The following is a 16,528-nucleotide window of genomic DNA, read 5'->3' as shown; positions in this document are numbered from 1 at the left end:
TCAACAAAATAGCAAAAGCATGTTCTTGAACTCTGTCTTTGTTTTGAAAGGCAAACAAGTTGGTTTTGTTTTAAAAAACATATTTTTTTGGAACCATCAAAGCATTAGTTATTATAAAAAAAACAAATTTTCTAGTGTAAAAATTATATGATTTATGGAACATGATATTAAATAATAAGATGAAAACATGATTTTGAAACTAGAAATTTAAGAGCATGTTTTTGGTTTTAGGCTTTCATCTTTGAAAACAAAAAACATATACACACCTAGTAACATGTTTTTTGTGCTTTTTTAAAAACAATAAAACCATATGGTTTTGATTTGTTTTTGAAACCAACAAAAAAAAATCACTTGTAGAATGCCCCTTAAATTGCATGGATTTGTTAAACATGAATGATCAAAAGAAAACATACATGTACAGGCACAAAATACCTTTTCTCTCCTTTTTCATCCTCTTGGTTTTGCAGGTTAGGAGTCTTATGGCTGGCTCTATCTAATGAGCTTAGGAGACAATGAAATAATCAAAAACCTATAAAAGAAGAGATTTTGCCAAGTTAGACTAAGCATCATATTGTGGTTTGTGTCTGTTCGTATCAGTTCATATCGATGATATGTATGTGATACAATCAGTGCTTTCAACCCGCCGTTGACCTAAACGGACCTAAATGACCGAACCATTCAAACCGTTGCTTTCAACTGGTAACCGAGTGGTTTTTCATGCACATGATTGAACCATCTAAGTTTACTTTATCAGCTATTGTAATTTTCATGAGAATGACCATATATGGCTAGCATGTTCCCTCCAAATCCAATGTTTCACATTAGAATAAAAGAGAACTAAAACTGATTCAAGAAAAATTTGTCCGAAAATGTTGGCATAACAGAATTTGGGAATATTCACATGCGCAACGGTCACCGGAAAAAAAGTCAAAAAAACTATTTATTGGTAGTTGAGTATTGGTATCAGATAGCCATAATCTCCTTACTTGCGTTTGCAGTTGGCATCAATAGTGGCAATTTTATGAAGATGCGCTCGTCTTCTGCTCTTCCGATCCCTTCGTCAAATCCTTTCACTTCACGGCGTGGGAGGATTGGATTCCAATCTGTATTCGCCCTTGTGTTTTCCCGACTTAATCTTTCTGCATTCTCTTTGCTCGAAAAGTTAAATGGGCCATTCCTTTTATGGTTTGACACTGCATACATGTTCATGATCATTAGACAGGCAAAAGCATGTAGACCAAGTCACCACTTACATTTTACGTGCAACGTTAGGATCCCAAGAGGGAAATTCCTCGTCCCTGTGGGTGTCATCACAGGCTTGTCCACACTTCTGCCACTGAAACTGCATTTTCTTCACCTCCATGTCGCATATTACGCACTTGTGATCTGATGGGTTGTCCTTAGTCAGCTTTTCCGCCCAGCCCTTACAACTGTTGCACCACAGCAAGTGACCACACGGGGAGTTGCTCCACAACATCTTGCCTTTGTCACACCCGAAACACTTGCCTAATGACTTGCTTTCTTCGTAATTCTACAACCACCAGAAACAAAAGTGCAAGCGAGAGGCAAACACGGGTTAAGTTGTCGAGTGCTAATTCTTTGATCGGTTGAACCGTTAGAATGTAGAAACTGTGTCGAACATAAAACGCTTAACAGTATATAAAAATAAAACCAGAAATATAATAGCAACAGTGCAAATAAAAACCAAAGTTACAAAATTAGATATGAAGCTTTTGCTCACCTTATGAAATTCAGGCCACTTGACAAAGAAGCTAGAGGTGTTACCCTTTCTTTCGGGAAGAGCTTGTAACAGTACATGCCTCCATGGAAGAGAGTAAAAGAGTGGGTTCGGTTGCAAAAACGTCAGAAACCTCGGGTCTATGCTCGGAGTATCGCTCTTCTTAACTTCTGCCCCGACGGATGGACCACCACCTTGGGAACTGTGGCAGAAGTTGGCGTAAGACGCCGACTGCAGACCCTTAAGAAATATGATATCGTCTTCCTCCTCATCATCATCAGGAAGTGGTGGAGAAAAGGAATAAGCGCGGGTGGGCCCTGTGACTGGCGAAAGCTGATGCTTCATTGACTTGGAAGGATAGGGGAGGAGGACCATGTGGCTGGCAGCCCCACGTCCTCCAACGGGGACAACTTTCATGCGACAGATACCGGGGAATGACCGCATGAAGTCACTGAGTTTGAGGTAGCCGAGAGAGGCGTGATCCAGTTCAAGGCCGCAAGTGGCCCTGAAATCTCCCTTGAGAGATGAGAGAGGGTACCACTCTCCTTCCTTGAGACGTTTACTTACTTCCTGTAAGAACCCAGGGAGCCACTTCCTGAAGGTGGTGACCCACGGGGGCAAGTTTTCATCCCCGGAAGCCGAGATGTCAATCACCTTCCCTTGAAGCTCACTGAGGCTGTCATTCTGTTGGACCCGAATTAGCCTTTCGAGCCAAGACATGGGCTTTTCAGATCTTCTGTCGTTTGCGTTCATGTCCATGGGAGTTAGTACTTGATGTGAGATAAGGTGGTCCTGCTGCTGCTGTTGTCCAAGCTCAGCGAGCAGGACGGATTTTGGGACTGCGACTTTGATCTCGACTTGCTTCCCCATGAGAAAGATGTAGTGGGCTTGAATAGCAGCTGCAACGGACTGTTTGTCTCTGAAGGTGACAAAGCCGAAGCCTCGAGACTGGATGTGATCGCCCGGTTGGCTTCCAATAACTATGGCATCTTCCACTGCTCCAAATTGTTCTTCAAAGAACTCTCCCAACATATCTGGTATAGGATGAAACAAGAGGAGACTAACTAAACTCAGTTTTGGGAATTGGGATTTGGACCTCGGAGTTTAAAATAAGCAAGCAAGCAATTGAGGGATGAAAGGGAGGATAGTATTATCAAGGTACTGACCTGAGTCAACCGAAGGCGGGAGACCACCTACAAAAATCTTACGTTGTAGTTCTTCTTCCCAGGCCGGCCAAGTAGTAAAGTGTGACCCTTGCTTGGCCCGCACAAGTTCTCCTTCCCCATGTGCGTAATAGCACATGGACCCTCTAGCGCACCCACCAGGTGTTTCAAAGTATCTGCAGATTTGTCTCTTTGGGCTCGGGCAGAGCCCAGAAGGTTTGCTAGCATTTTGAAGATGAACAAGTAGATTTGAATCTCACAAAAACTAAACATCAAATAGTTCTATAAATATGGTCGAGTAAAGATTAGATTCAGATCAGGGTGATCACCTTCCGGTTGTAATAGTGGTGGCTTCTGCTGCCATGTTTAGGAGCTCCTCACCGGTGGTCTCTGTGTCGAACTGCTGGTAATTAAGCGAAGCAGTAGAATTCTCTTTCTCTTGACCGAGAGTTGCACGTCTCACTGAATGAAAGTCAAAGATAGAAACAGACAGAAGTCAAAAACAGTAATTTCATTGGTGATTGGAGTTTGACCAAATTACACTTCTTTTTGGATAGTGTAAGTGTAGTACTGGAGAGGTAATGCAAAATTACCATATTACCCTCATTCATTATTCGCGGGCTTTTTATGAAAAATGGAGAGGGTGATGGAGCGAGTTCTCAAGGGCGATCGGCCAGCTCAAATTTATTAGGGTTTGAGAATTCTTGTTGCTAGGGTTAGGTCTCGTGTAGTCATGTTGAATTCGGAAAGATAGAGTTTGAGAATAATCAGTTATACTTTTAAGATCAAAATTTTCATTTTCTTTTTCTGTTTCTTGGTGATTATTGTTTCGCAGGTTGAAGGGATGACGTGCAGACATCCAATATCGAGGTATCTCTAAGCCACGGAAACAGATCGAGGCGCCAATTGTTGACAGAGGAAACCAGAGACTCTCTATGGTTAGGGAAATATTATAATCTCTCTCTCTCTCTCGCGATTGCTTACCTGAGAACTTTGAAGCTTGGCTTACGTTTAGGTTTTTCCCGTCTTGGAGGTAAGGTTTCTTCTTCATTGATCTTCGCTCTGTAAATTCTCTTCCGCATCAGTCGAGAAATCCAGATCTTGGAATAAAGAAAGCTACGGTTAGGGTTTCTCCGCAATGTCGAAGAAGATAACACAGTGGCTAGGGAACTGTTTCTTCAACAGCAGCTTGGACTTGAGAGCTCTCTCTCTCTGGTTGAGTTTATCTATCGCGCGAAAGAGAGAAGGAAATCGATCATGGCGACAAGACGTCTCTGGTCGTCGAATGTTTTGGTCTTCACTCAGGAAGCTCCCGAGGAAGCCTAGTCTCTCGGTGTCGTGGTAATGCGATGAGAGAGAGAGAGAGAGAGAGAGAGAGGCTTTATATAGCAGTGCTGGATTCAGTTGACTTCTCCAGGCTTTATTGACTTCCCATTTGAAGCAATAGATTCGGTTAGAGAAGAAGAGATCTTAAGCCCTGAGTTATTCTGCAATTCTTGAGTACTTGAGTTGGCGTTCGGCGTTCCCCCAGAGAGGAGAAGGGCACGTCAATTTATACAGGACTGTCAAGTGTTAACGGGTCGGGATACGGGATAACCAGAACCGACCCGACAAAAATATCATGGAACTGGAATCGAACCAGATATATAGGTATGCAATTTTAGACCCAAAATTGAAATTCGATTATTGGGACAATCAGATCTGACCCAATGGACCAGATTACAATAAATTTACTGAGAATATATATATTTAATATATTAATTTATATATAAAAAATTAATATTATGGGTTGAATTTGATTTGATTCGGGACTAGATAGAAACAGTTCGAAACCAATGAATCGTGATAATAGATTATGAATTGAAAATAATTCAATGGTACATATCTTAGAACTAGAATTTGCCCTCAATTTGGATCCATCGGATCAGTCTTGATCCATTGACAGCCCTACTCACATAGGAAGTTTGGGCCTTGGCTGGCCCATATGGTCTAACCAAAGGGAGACCATTTCGAATAGGTGGACTGGAACTAGATTAATACATTGATATGGGGACAGAAATTTGATTGATATGCTGATGGGAAACTTTGACGGATCAGATCCTCGAGATGTAAATTCAATTCTACAAAATATAAAGGGTGAGCTCAATTATCACGTGCATCATTGTTTACTCGGTCCTACTACTGTGCCGAAAAGTAATTTATTTGGGTCCCGTTTGGTTTGTGGGAATAGGGGTATGGAATCGGTTACTTACTAGGTCCTACTACTGTGCGGAAAAGTAGTCTATTTTGGTTCCATTTTTTTTTTCCGCTTCATGGGGTAGCCCATCCCGTTTCCCTTAACCCCCAACCCCTTGTGGCAGCGGGATTTGATCTCAATTAGTTTGTATGAAAAGGGGTATAGAATCAGAATTGGAATGGGCCACTCCAATTTCAACTATTTAATTGGACAGAATTGAAATCACTTCCATTCTTGGTGGAATAATATTCCCTCATTTGAGGAAATAAACCAAACAGACTATGGGAATGGATGATTCCTATTTTCAACTGTGAATCAAACCGACCCTTGGTTTGTATTTGAAATCGGAATAAAAAATTCATTAAAATTAGAAATGAAATGATTTATTCCCATAGTCTATGAATTAGAATTGAAATAAACTGGAATGGGATTTCACTCCCAAGGAAAGGAGAGGGAATGACCATTTCCTCAAATGAGAGAATGTCATTCCAGTAAGAATGGAAATAAGATTCTAATTTTACCCAACCAAACAGTTAGAATCAGAAGAACTCATTCCAATTCCAATTCCATACCCCTAATCATACAAGCAGGCCCTAAGGCTGTATTTGGTTTGAAGAAAAAAAATAGAAAAAGGAAGGGAAAACAAGAAAACCTTTACAAGCCTTATATAGATTTCCCTATTTTTCCCTTACTTACCCTACATTTTCCTTCAAACCAAACATAGCCTAAGTTTTACAGGAAAAGAGAGAAACCACAGCCTCTCGCTTCAATCGGAGCTGAGATCATAAATGAGACACATCATACATGCCAATACAAGCTAGGGTATTGGCATAGGAAATGAGACACATCATTCGTACCATAGGAAATGAATGTTGTTTTTATACATTAGCATTTGCCCTTTTTACGGGATCAGAAGGGCTGGAAACAAAACGTTGCACAGCGGGCTGGCAACCTGTCAGGAGTTAACACACCAGTGCTCCGTATTAAAGGTGTAAAATGGGCTGTGCTGTGCCGGCATGGCATGCCCGTGTATGGCCTGCAAATTGTTTCGGGTTGTGTCTTTCTCCTCTGAGATATTTTGGGGGTTGGCCTGGCACAGCTCATGGCCCGATCCCATATGAGTTTGAGTTAGTCCATGAGCTGAGTTTTAGATCAAGTTGGGCTGTGAACCGGGTCAAAGTTATTTATTTAAATAATTGAAAAAACTTAAAATTTAATTTTATATGAATTTTGATGTATATAATGACGCGGCCTGTTGACCTAAAATCCCAAGTCTAATACGGCCCATTGGCCCATACAGTTGTACCAAACCAGATCGGGCCAGCTCAAAATCATACCGAGCCACGGACAGCACAGCCCAATTTACACCTCTACTCCCTATAAGTGGATTAAACTATGCATAACGTCGCTTCCAGCCAATCCAGATTTCCTATTTATTCCCCAAACTTGTCTTATGTTTTAGAAGTCAAGCCTATCATCACTAAGAATTGGTGTACAATGGGCTACATAAAGGCAATAACAAATGAACAGATACGCATAGATTCTCTGATACATGGGATTCGCTTGTGATTAGTTATAGCCCGTTTATACATGCATGTATTTGTACGTATAACTTAAAAATCAATGGTGGGTCCCTAGATAGCCTAGCACATGCACATCTAATGAAATGGGCCATCCTTGGTTCATTGGGCTTTGAACCTAAATTTTTGAGGGGGAAGCTTGTTATATCATGGACAACAGCCAATAGTCCAATGTGGCTGTACTCTTAGACACTAGACCTGGAAAATGAAACTTTAGGGGCTGTTTGGCATCATTGCTGTTTCCTAGAACAATGGTGCCACATCGTATCACATTGGAAAAATAGTAATTTAGGAAATGGGCATTTGTTTGGAACCATTTTTTCATAAAAAAATGGTGCTCTAAGTCACGCCTTGAAAATGGGGAAGCTATGGCTTGGAACAACATCAAATTTAAGCTGCAGCTCGTTGCATTGGATAATGGGTACTTGTCTGAAAACGTTTCCGGGAGCAATGGTACCAGACAGAAAATTTGCTGTTGCTCCAAGAAATGTCTTACCTGGCAGCAACGATTCCAAACAAAAATAAAGGCACCGTTTTCTGAAAACTGAGAAAACTGCAGCATCAATGCCAAACATATACTTAGTCTCGGGCTGTCATTTCATATACAACTTTTAGTGCGAAAAACAAAAGACCAGAATACTGATTCCTTTCAGGGGCTGCTGGGCCAGAACTTGCCTCATCAATATAAACGTGGAAAGCCGACGGGTCCCTTTGGGCCATCACCTGGAAAAATTCTTAAGCTGTTCAGATGTATAATTATGTCATGCAACTTCCAACAAACCAATCCTCATTCAATATCAAATACCCTAGTTTACTGAATGTAAGTTTTATGGTTGCATTTCCTGTAAATGACAGTGACCTGCTTCGTCTCTTAGGTAGGGCCAACTGAACTTGAGGTCCCAAACTTCCAAACCCCAATATGTAGAGTTACTCTTAGTAAGAGATTAGAACAAATCGGATTTCAAAAGATTTAATGCTATACTTCACAAACGCAGCTCTGAATATGGAATGTTAACATTATAATTTACAATGAACCAAATCAACCAATCATCAACATGTAACCCTACTTAACAAGTATATTTTCTTCATCATGCCCTTCACTGTACAACTGCCGAACTCATCAAAGCTTTATTAGTAGAATTGACAGAGCCTACATCTCCAAGTTTCTCTTTTTTGTAATATCGTTCAGGAAATTCCCAAGCAGCCTCTGATCAAATAGCATGTTTGGTACCTACAAGGGTACTCCAAAGGTTAGGGTCAGGCAGTGACGTATACAAAAGATGTTGCGGAAAAACCAACAAATCAAAAGCCACCATACCTTGTCTCCAAAGAAGATCTTGGAGTTGTTGGCTATAGCATCAATAAACTTCAGCTCGAGATACTGTGGTGTAAGCTTCAACTTGTTTGCTTCAGCTTCTTTCATAACTCTGGACAAAGGAACCGATCAATATCATCAATTACCACTACAATCACATCTGTATTATCTACATTTAAGGCCTGGACTGGATAGATGTTTTTTTGACCTGTAGTAGTTGGCATCTGCCAAGATTTTCTCGCGCTCCAGATACATTTGATTTTCGATTTGCTGCTGCATTTTAACGCTGTCCTTCTCCATCAGTTTCTGTTCCATGAAGATCCTGCTAACCTGAGCTTTTTTCTCTGCTTCTGTTAAGGCAATCTTTTTCTCAGTTTCAGCCTCCTTCTCAGCTACCCTTTGTTTCTCCATGGCAATTAAGACCTATATAAAAGGATTGACTACTCAACCAAAAGAAACATGGAAACTGATAAAAATACCAAAATGCATAGTGAACCATTTTGCACTATGATTTCTTAAGCTACCCAATACCAATTGATTTTTCATTCAACACTAACGTGATTGAATCAATAACATTGACCATTATGTCATGGAGAATGCCCTTGTTGTGAGACCTCCAGGTGCCCTTAAGTGAAAACATGTTAAGATGAGTGAATTGGAAAAAGTCACATGGATAAAAAGGATACAGAAGAAATGCTCACTATTGAGAATTATTTCCAATATAAGACGTGATCATGATAAGGTGGATACAGATGAAAAATAGTAATAAGCTAGAAATAAGGAGCCAGATACAGCATTATCCAAGGTTTACTGGCATTGAAGGTATTCCTGGGGGAGGGATGTGCATGCTGGAGTCAAGATGAAGAGCGCCAAGTAAGATTATGGAGGGAAAAAGATTTGGCATGTAAATGTGGATAAATTAGATGATGTACCGAACCCAACAAGGAAGTTGTGAAATTGAGTCCACCTTTTCCATGAAAGAATATGAAGAGATGTATATTTCCTGCAACCATTTCTGTCTCATCCTCTGTAGAAACCAACACCCTAAACTACAGGAGCAAGGAGGGTTAAAAGCTTTGGAAAGCCCTTGTAAATATGGGGAGTAGAAAGACATGGCTGTCCTATCCTAATAGGGGGGGGACTAATGGCGCAAAGCAAAATAACTGAAGAACAGTCTGTATCATGACAAGGTTATACATTGTTTTTCTTAGGCATGTTCCACACAAAATACATGTGACACTAGCAATAGGTCTTTAGTAGGATCCCTTGTGTGGTAGGTGTACTAGGATTGCTTAAGTTCTTTTCTTTTTTTGAAGAAAGGGCAAAAATTAAAAATACAACTACAGCATGTTGAGAGAACCAAACAAGTACCTTAGTGCGTTCTTCTTCCATCAGTTCAAAATTGCGTTTAATGCTTCGTGGAATTGTTGGTTTTGTGGCACGAACACTAATAATTTCAATACCTGGAGCATATTGTGTACAATCACCCTGAAGAGCATCTTTCATTTTCTCACCAATCTGAAACATTTTTGATTTATTACTTCGTAAAAGAAAATGTTGAAGTCCAAAATATTATTGGTTTTTTTTTTCAAAAAGGAAATTGACTGATATTAAAAGAATGTGTAGGAATCATGAAATAATTCATGAAGCTAAATCTATAACCCCAATATAAGTCTGTGGATGAATATCTCTAGTTTAGCTTGGTTTCTTGCCTGATCAAACATGTCTATATAAACTTGCTGAAGGGTATGAGAACTGCAAAACTGATTGATCTCATGATGAATCTTATCATATATCCATGTATTGTCATATTGTATGCCATAATTGAGCAGTGTCTCATACACATAATCCTTTTGAAGACGATTAACAACCTGGAGAAAGCATCCAGTCAATTTTAATACCAAGATGGTATCCAACTTGAATGGCAAAAAGAGGTGCAAGTTTTCATGGTCTACCTCTATCTTCTCAAAGCTGATCATAACACCACCTTTCGTACCACATGGAATATCCTTTACCTATTTATTTTGTAAAAAAAGAGCAAATATTGTTTGATAGTGATATACAGCAATTATTTCTTCATTTTAGATCAACAAAGCACATGGATAATAAAAAAATTATTGTTTTAACACAAAAAAATCCATAATAAAAGCATGGCTGGCAAACCTTCATTCACAAATGAAAGATAACTTTTGTTAGTAGGATGATTGGTCAGCAATACCACCTGAGTCCCCCCCCCTGCTTGTTTTTAACTGAAAACTACATGCCAAGTAGATTTCATTTCAACTTTTAGCCTACAAACTGGATAAGATTTTCTATCCCACATTCTAGATGAAAAGACGGATCCACCACTGATCCCAACCAACAATTCATGTTTTTTTTTTTTTGGTCAAATAAGACTATCAGCCTCATAATGAAATTGATTTGAACAATTCTATCCATAGCCCTGAGGGAAATAATACCAATACCTTATCTGTCTGAAGGGTCACTTGAATAGGCTCAAACTGAGTTATCAGAGGCATCTTCAAATGGAAACCTAGAAAAGAAATGAGTTCAATCATAATGTGTACAAGTTGAATACTTGCAACAAAACTGAACATAATCATACCTGGATTAGTTATTGTTTTCAGAAGGGCACCTCCCCTCCAGTAAACGCCAACATAACCCTCTGGGACTTGATGTAATATGGAAAAATTACCACTTGCAGTTGAAAACGCAGGCACAAGCACCTGTTTATTTTATCATAGCACATCCAAGTTAGTGGGTTTTGATAAACTGTGGAGAAAATTTTCCTCTAGTTATGAATTCTGATTTTAATTATATGTATGTCAAGGCTACAAAATATTTAAGCAAGGAAATAAAATAATTTTAAGGTGAACCCCTAGGAGACCATGCAAGATTATTGGAGTAATGACACCCTACACATGCAAAACAAATACCAGTAACTTGTTTTTAGGCAATTGAACTATTTTATCCACAGATAAAGCACAGATCACCAAACCAAAATTACATGGAATAAGCAAACTGGAAATTGAAGTACCCAACAACAATCTAGAGACCATTTCAATACCCAGGCATAGGTGAATGAGTGGTGCACAATATGTGCATCAAATGCCTTTGGACTTGACTCATGAGGCATGAGATGAAGCACTGCCTCGAGCAATTCTAACACCACAAATTGACAGAAGTGAACCTCAGGAGCTCATCAAATGGCTCTCAAGAAAATTGATAAGAGAAGTCAAAAAGTGGAGGGCTTATTAAGTATATTTGAGTTTAAAACTCATGTTGTCCCAAGGAATACAAAATTGACAAGCAAAAGAGGTAAAGAATGACATTTAAGGCATCAAAATGGAAGAACTAAAGTACATATGATTTTATCTGATTGTATATTCAAGTTGCAGTTTTTATTATATACACACCTTTTGGGCAGTATTTGTAGTTGTGTGCAATAATGCTCCTATATCAAAAATCAAAACATGCTTACATAATAGTAGAATTTTATGATATTCTCTAAACTATCAACTCTTTGTCCATGTAATTTTTATCCTTGACCATTCATTTTGTATTATTTACCCCGCTTTTTATTGGCATTATTATTTTATACATTTATTGAAGAGACCATGCCCACAGGTTTATCCCTCATGCTTCAGGCCAGTGAAATGTTTCATGTGATGCCTCTGAAATGGTGAAACCAATGAGATAAACTGTGTACTACATTGTGAAGACATTCATATGGGCCTATTATGGTTCATAAATTGCATTAATTACTTCATGGTTCATGTCAGACACTAGTGTTTGAAGGAAAGTGAAATGGGATCCAAGTGTTGATGTTAACATCAAATCCAGATATGACCAAAGAAAATAACAAACTTAGTAGACTCGTAAGATGAATTTTAGCAGGTGTAGGAAATTTGTTCTTCTTCTCATTCTATTAAAGAGGATTTTCCCCTTCTTTTCTTGTCTTTTTCTTAATTCTCTATCTTTGCTTCTTTTTTATTTGTTTTCCTTTAGGCTGTGTTTGGTTTGAAATAAAAGGTAGGGAAACCTATACAGATCTTATACAGTTTCCCTACCTTTTCTTTCAAACCAAACACAGCTTAGTTTTAAAATAGTTATTTCTTCTCTTGAGATAATGATTAATTCTTTTCCTTTTCCCCTCTGTTGACATAGAATTTAAGTGAGGTTGATTTTGGCTCAATAGAAATTTTACTTTATAAAAATACTGTTTCTTATTTGCATGGTAAAGAATCAAATTGAAGCAAAAATGTTCATTAAACAATCCCCTGTGCCCCTAGATGCTCTGGCAGAATGGTTGGCAAGGCCTTCCAGGCATTCACATTTTTTACCTCCTCCACTGAAAAGGGAAACTCCAATCTCAGGTTTATAGACATTGGGTATTCTGTGGAAAACTAGTGCCAGCACAAACTTTTCAATGTTCAATCAATAGCAGAGAAATATGTCCACAGTACCCATGGAATACTTGTCATAATCTCACCGCATGGCTGTATCATTTTCTCATCCTTGACTGGTCATATAAGAGTCATGGTAACGGATTCCCTAACACAATAATGCCATTGCACAACTCAATAGCAAGGGGTACAGCCGCCATTGTTATTGAAAAGAGAGACCCTGTTCTTTGTGTTGGGATGCACATGTGAGTAGGTGTATGGAATGAGATATGAAAGAGAGTCCCACATTGGAAAGACACAAGACATGCAAGGGACTTATATACAAGAGCGGCCCATAACCCAATAGATTAGGCTTTTGGGTTGTAAGTGGTGTCCACCTCTTGTGTACAAGTCTTACGCATGTGTATGTGTATGAAGCCCCCGGTTTTGGCAACTCCTCATGGTCCGCGACCCCCCCTCAAGGCCCAACAAGTGGTATCAGAGCCGAATGTTCGGCTGGGTGCAAGTGTTGACAGACGAACATGACGGTGACTCCCATGGCTTTGCTTCCTTTCCCCATGGTTGAGTAGTTTGCATGTGATGGCTCTCATGGCTCTACCAGTTCCCCATGGTCAAATGGGTTGGATGAGAGTAGTTGGTGAACGGTTTTCAAGAGCATGTACATGGTTCCCATGATACCACCCATGGTTACGTGTGTTCAAATAGGTAGCAGGAGGTGGTAGGCTCCCTGTGGTCGTGAACAAGGGCTCTTGGTGTTGTGCATGCAGTGCACAGTATGGTACATGTCAAGCTTGGTGATCAACTTCCGTTCGAGGGGGAGTGGTTAAAGAAACTCACATGTGAGAGGGAGAATGTTGGGATGCACATGTGAGTAGGTGTATGGAATGAGGAATGAAAGAGAGTCCCACATTGGAAAGACACAAGAAGTGGTGTTCATCTCTTGTGTACAAGTCTTACGCGCATGTATGTGTACTAAGCTCCCGATTTTGGCAACTCCTCATGGTCCGTGACCCCCCTCAAGGCCTAACACTTTGCCCATAAATTTGGCATGGTTTTCATCTGAATAAATAATAAAATGCCAAAAATGAGTAAGCCACTGAAGCCAATAGAAGTTCAAATTCTTATGCTTCATGCTTCTGTCACGGATCAAACCAAACAAAATACCACTTTATCCACCATTTGCTGGTCCCAAACAAAATGCCACTCTAGAGTGCATTTAATTGATGCTAGAATCAGTAATTTTCAAAATGATTATCACCACAAAGTTCAAAAATGGATTATGCGGTTATGAAGTTTATAGATAAATTTCATAACGGCAGTGGTCGCTGTTCCTATAAAGGAATAATATACAGCAGGAATCTTGGTCTGCTATCTTCTTACTAGGAATTTCTAATGAACTAGATTATCCAATTTGCATATCTATCATCAGTAGGAACCAAGTATGTAGAGGCATACATACATAATGGATGTAATGAGGGAAGAGGAAGAATAGATAATAAAAGGTACTTGGGAGGTCTAATTGCATTCAATCGTCTATTTCTTCTCCTCTTTCTCGTATTTTTCCTGATTTTTGGTTCTGTAACCGCTAAGAAACTTCGTTGCACAAAATACAGTTGCTAAAGCACAAAGCGGAATTCTAAATCGACAAACACACTGCGCTTCTTTCCCAAAACAGTAAAAATCAGACAAAGCTATGCTCTGACTAAATAGCTAAAACCGTTCTATTAGGGCGTTAATAAAACAGACAGGGAGCAACCTCAAAATGATCTAAGAATGGATTAAACAAATAGCACGAAGAGCAGAGAGAGAGAGAGAGAGAATAATATATGAAACTTTGAAGAGAGATTTTACCAAAGCAGCGAAGGAGAGGAAAGCGATCAGAACAGTGACAATGGCAGAGAAGCCTCCACCACCGGGAGAAGGTCGGGGAGCTCTCTCTGTTTGCTGCTGTGTCCGGGTGTCCATGACGATTAGTCTCGCTCTCTGTAAAGTCGTATGCTGCCTTGCCCCAAATGAAATGAACTTGAATAAATATACTCACTTCACTTTTTCGCTCATTCGTTTATGAACACGTCATCAAGTTGTACGTCAACCTGAACTAAAATTCCAATTTTAATACAATCTTAAATACGTGTAAATCAGTAGAGTATCTTATAGGACGCTTGTATAGTTATATCGTATCTCATTGAAGGAGCCAATTTTGTTTCACTCTTAACATCTTGCCGCCCGCACTGTGTGATTAACGGTAAAGAGAAAATTTCCCTGCATCACCGTATGAATGTTTTCAAACCGAACCGGGTCGGACGGTCGGATCGGAAAACCGGAAACGGTCACCTGAACCGCTTTTTGGCTGAAAACCATTGATTTGGTCAGTAAACTATTGATTCGGGTGGTTGAATCATCAATCCAAACAACGGGTTTTTATTTTTTACTTTTTTCAGAATGGGCTATATTCGGTCCGGATGATCGGATAGTTCAACCAGGGAACCGATCCCCATAATGGTTTCCTGTCCAGTTTGTTTTTAAAAACCTTGCATGTTACTCTATGTTATTCCATGCAGAATAGTGGTATTAGTAAACCTGTTCATGGGCCGGGTCGGGCCGGGCTTTCACTTGTCACTAATGAAAATATACTAGGCCCGAGCCCGAGCCCGAGCCCGGCCCGACCAACGGGCCTATAACTTGGGCCCGAGCCCGGCCCTGGTAAAAAGCCCGAAGCCCGAGCCTGAGCCCGAAGCCCGACCAAATTGAAAAAAAAAACAATTTTCCCTATTCAAATTAGAATTAAAATTTCAGATAAGTATTTTTTTTTCTATTTAAATGAACAATGGGCCTATGGTATTTTTCCCTTTCTTTTATATTTTAAAACACAATTTTACATTCTTAAATCAAAAAAAATTATTCAAATGAACATAATCACATAAAATAATTTTAAGTTTAATATTAGGTTGGGTCGGGCCGGGCTCGGGCCGGGCTATTTTGACAAAACTCGAGCCCGGCTCGAATTTATTGCGGGCCGGGCTTTTTGGCCCGAATTTAAGCCCGCGGGCCTATAAAAATGTCCAAGCCCGTCCAGGGGTCGGGCCACCCGGCCCATGAACAGGTCTATGTATTAGTAGGGGTGCAAGTCGGTCTGGATCGGGTTGATGTCAACCCTACCTCAACCTAAGTTGTTTTGGGTTAGGTTGGGTTCAGATTGGGTTCAACTTGGGTTTGGGTTAGTCTCGGGCTGGTCTCAGTTTTTTTACATCTTTTGCCAAATTTACTTATTTACTATATGTTAAGACTGCTTGATTTGAAGGAAAAAAATAGAGAAAGATAGGAACACCTATAAAAGATTTGTAAAGATTTTCTTATTTTCTCCTTCTTTTCCCCACTTTTTCCTTTAAATCAAGCACATTATATTCAATATATAAAAGAATATTGTTGACATGTTCTAGAAAGAACTCAAATCAGTCCCCTACAAGATTGCCCCTCACAACATCCCAAAGCACATTCCTATCATGCATGATCGGAAACATCTCTCAATGACAAAAATAATGATGTCATCATCAGGAGATATTTCGAATACAGGGTGGGGACGTGCTGTGGAATGTTGTGGGGGATAATTCTTCTGGTGGGCTTATTTGGTTTCTTCAAGAAAAAATTTTGCCTTTAAATATAAAATTTTTAATATATAATGTACATGCATATATCCACGTGGCCGACAATTGAGCTCAGCCCAGACCAGACTATTGGATCCAACGGGATTCCCTGTAACCAAAAATTTTATACACTCGGAAAGCATTAAAACAAATTGGGAATATCTATTCATGAATTAACACAGGTATGGGAGATATTCCGAATATGCAACTAGATGTCATGTAAGAAGAGCCTTTCTCGTAGGAGATCCGAGCTCATATTTGGGTGGAGTGATGGAGGACTTTATTTTATTAATTTATTAATAATCTCTGTGGGCTACGCAAATTTGAGAACGAACCGGGAAGCAACGAGGAAGCCCATGAGTAGTCTCATTGAGTCATCTGCTGGAAAATTCTTAGGATTCATTTGGTTTATAGTTAGAATTGGATTTAGAATAAAAATCTTTTAG

The 16,528-nt window shown here is 39.6% G+C and overlaps 2 protein-coding genes across 2 annotated transcripts; both read right to left on the bottom strand.

Annotated features, from left to right (window-relative positions):
* Nucleotides 1-794: 794 nt before the first annotated feature.
* Nucleotides 795-3,952, bottom strand: LOC148800988 (serine/threonine-protein phosphatase 6 regulatory ankyrin repeat subunit). The gene is made up of 5 exons (XM_088900297.1): nucleotides 3,886-3,952; nucleotides 3,231-3,363; nucleotides 2,905-3,122; nucleotides 1,742-2,772; nucleotides 795-1,531 (listed from the first exon to the last, which is right to left on the bottom strand). Exons 1-5 carry the CDS (start codon nucleotides 3,950-3,952, stop codon nucleotides 1,250-1,252), a joined length of 1,731 nt encoding a protein of 576 aa, XP_088756423.1. The 3' UTR covers nucleotides 795-1,249.
* A 3,701-nt stretch (nucleotides 3,953-7,653) lies between these two features.
* On the bottom strand, nucleotides 7,654-14,452 carry LOC104599060 (uncharacterized). Its single transcript, XM_010261429.3, has 9 exons — nucleotides 14,290-14,452; nucleotides 10,638-10,758; nucleotides 10,498-10,565; nucleotides 9,988-10,047; nucleotides 9,745-9,903; nucleotides 9,404-9,550; nucleotides 8,241-8,455; nucleotides 8,036-8,144; nucleotides 7,654-7,948 (listed from the first exon to the last, which is right to left on the bottom strand). The coding sequence occupies exons 1-9, from the start codon at nucleotides 14,401-14,403 to the stop codon at nucleotides 7,868-7,870; spliced, it is 1,074 nt and encodes a 357-aa protein (XP_010259731.1). The 5' UTR covers nucleotides 14,404-14,452; the 3' UTR covers nucleotides 7,654-7,867.
* Nucleotides 14,453-16,528: the final 2,076 nt, after the last annotated feature.

Source organism: Nelumbo nucifera, chromosome 3, assembly GCF_055504915.1.
Source record: "Nelumbo nucifera cultivar China Antique chromosome 3, China Antique-T2T, whole genome shotgun sequence".
Classification (NCBI taxonomy): Eukaryota; Viridiplantae; Streptophyta; class Magnoliopsida; order Proteales; family Nelumbonaceae; genus Nelumbo; species Nelumbo nucifera.
The sequence above is the reverse complement of the archived record's forward strand: the minus strand, read 5'-3'. Positions and strand labels throughout refer to the sequence as shown.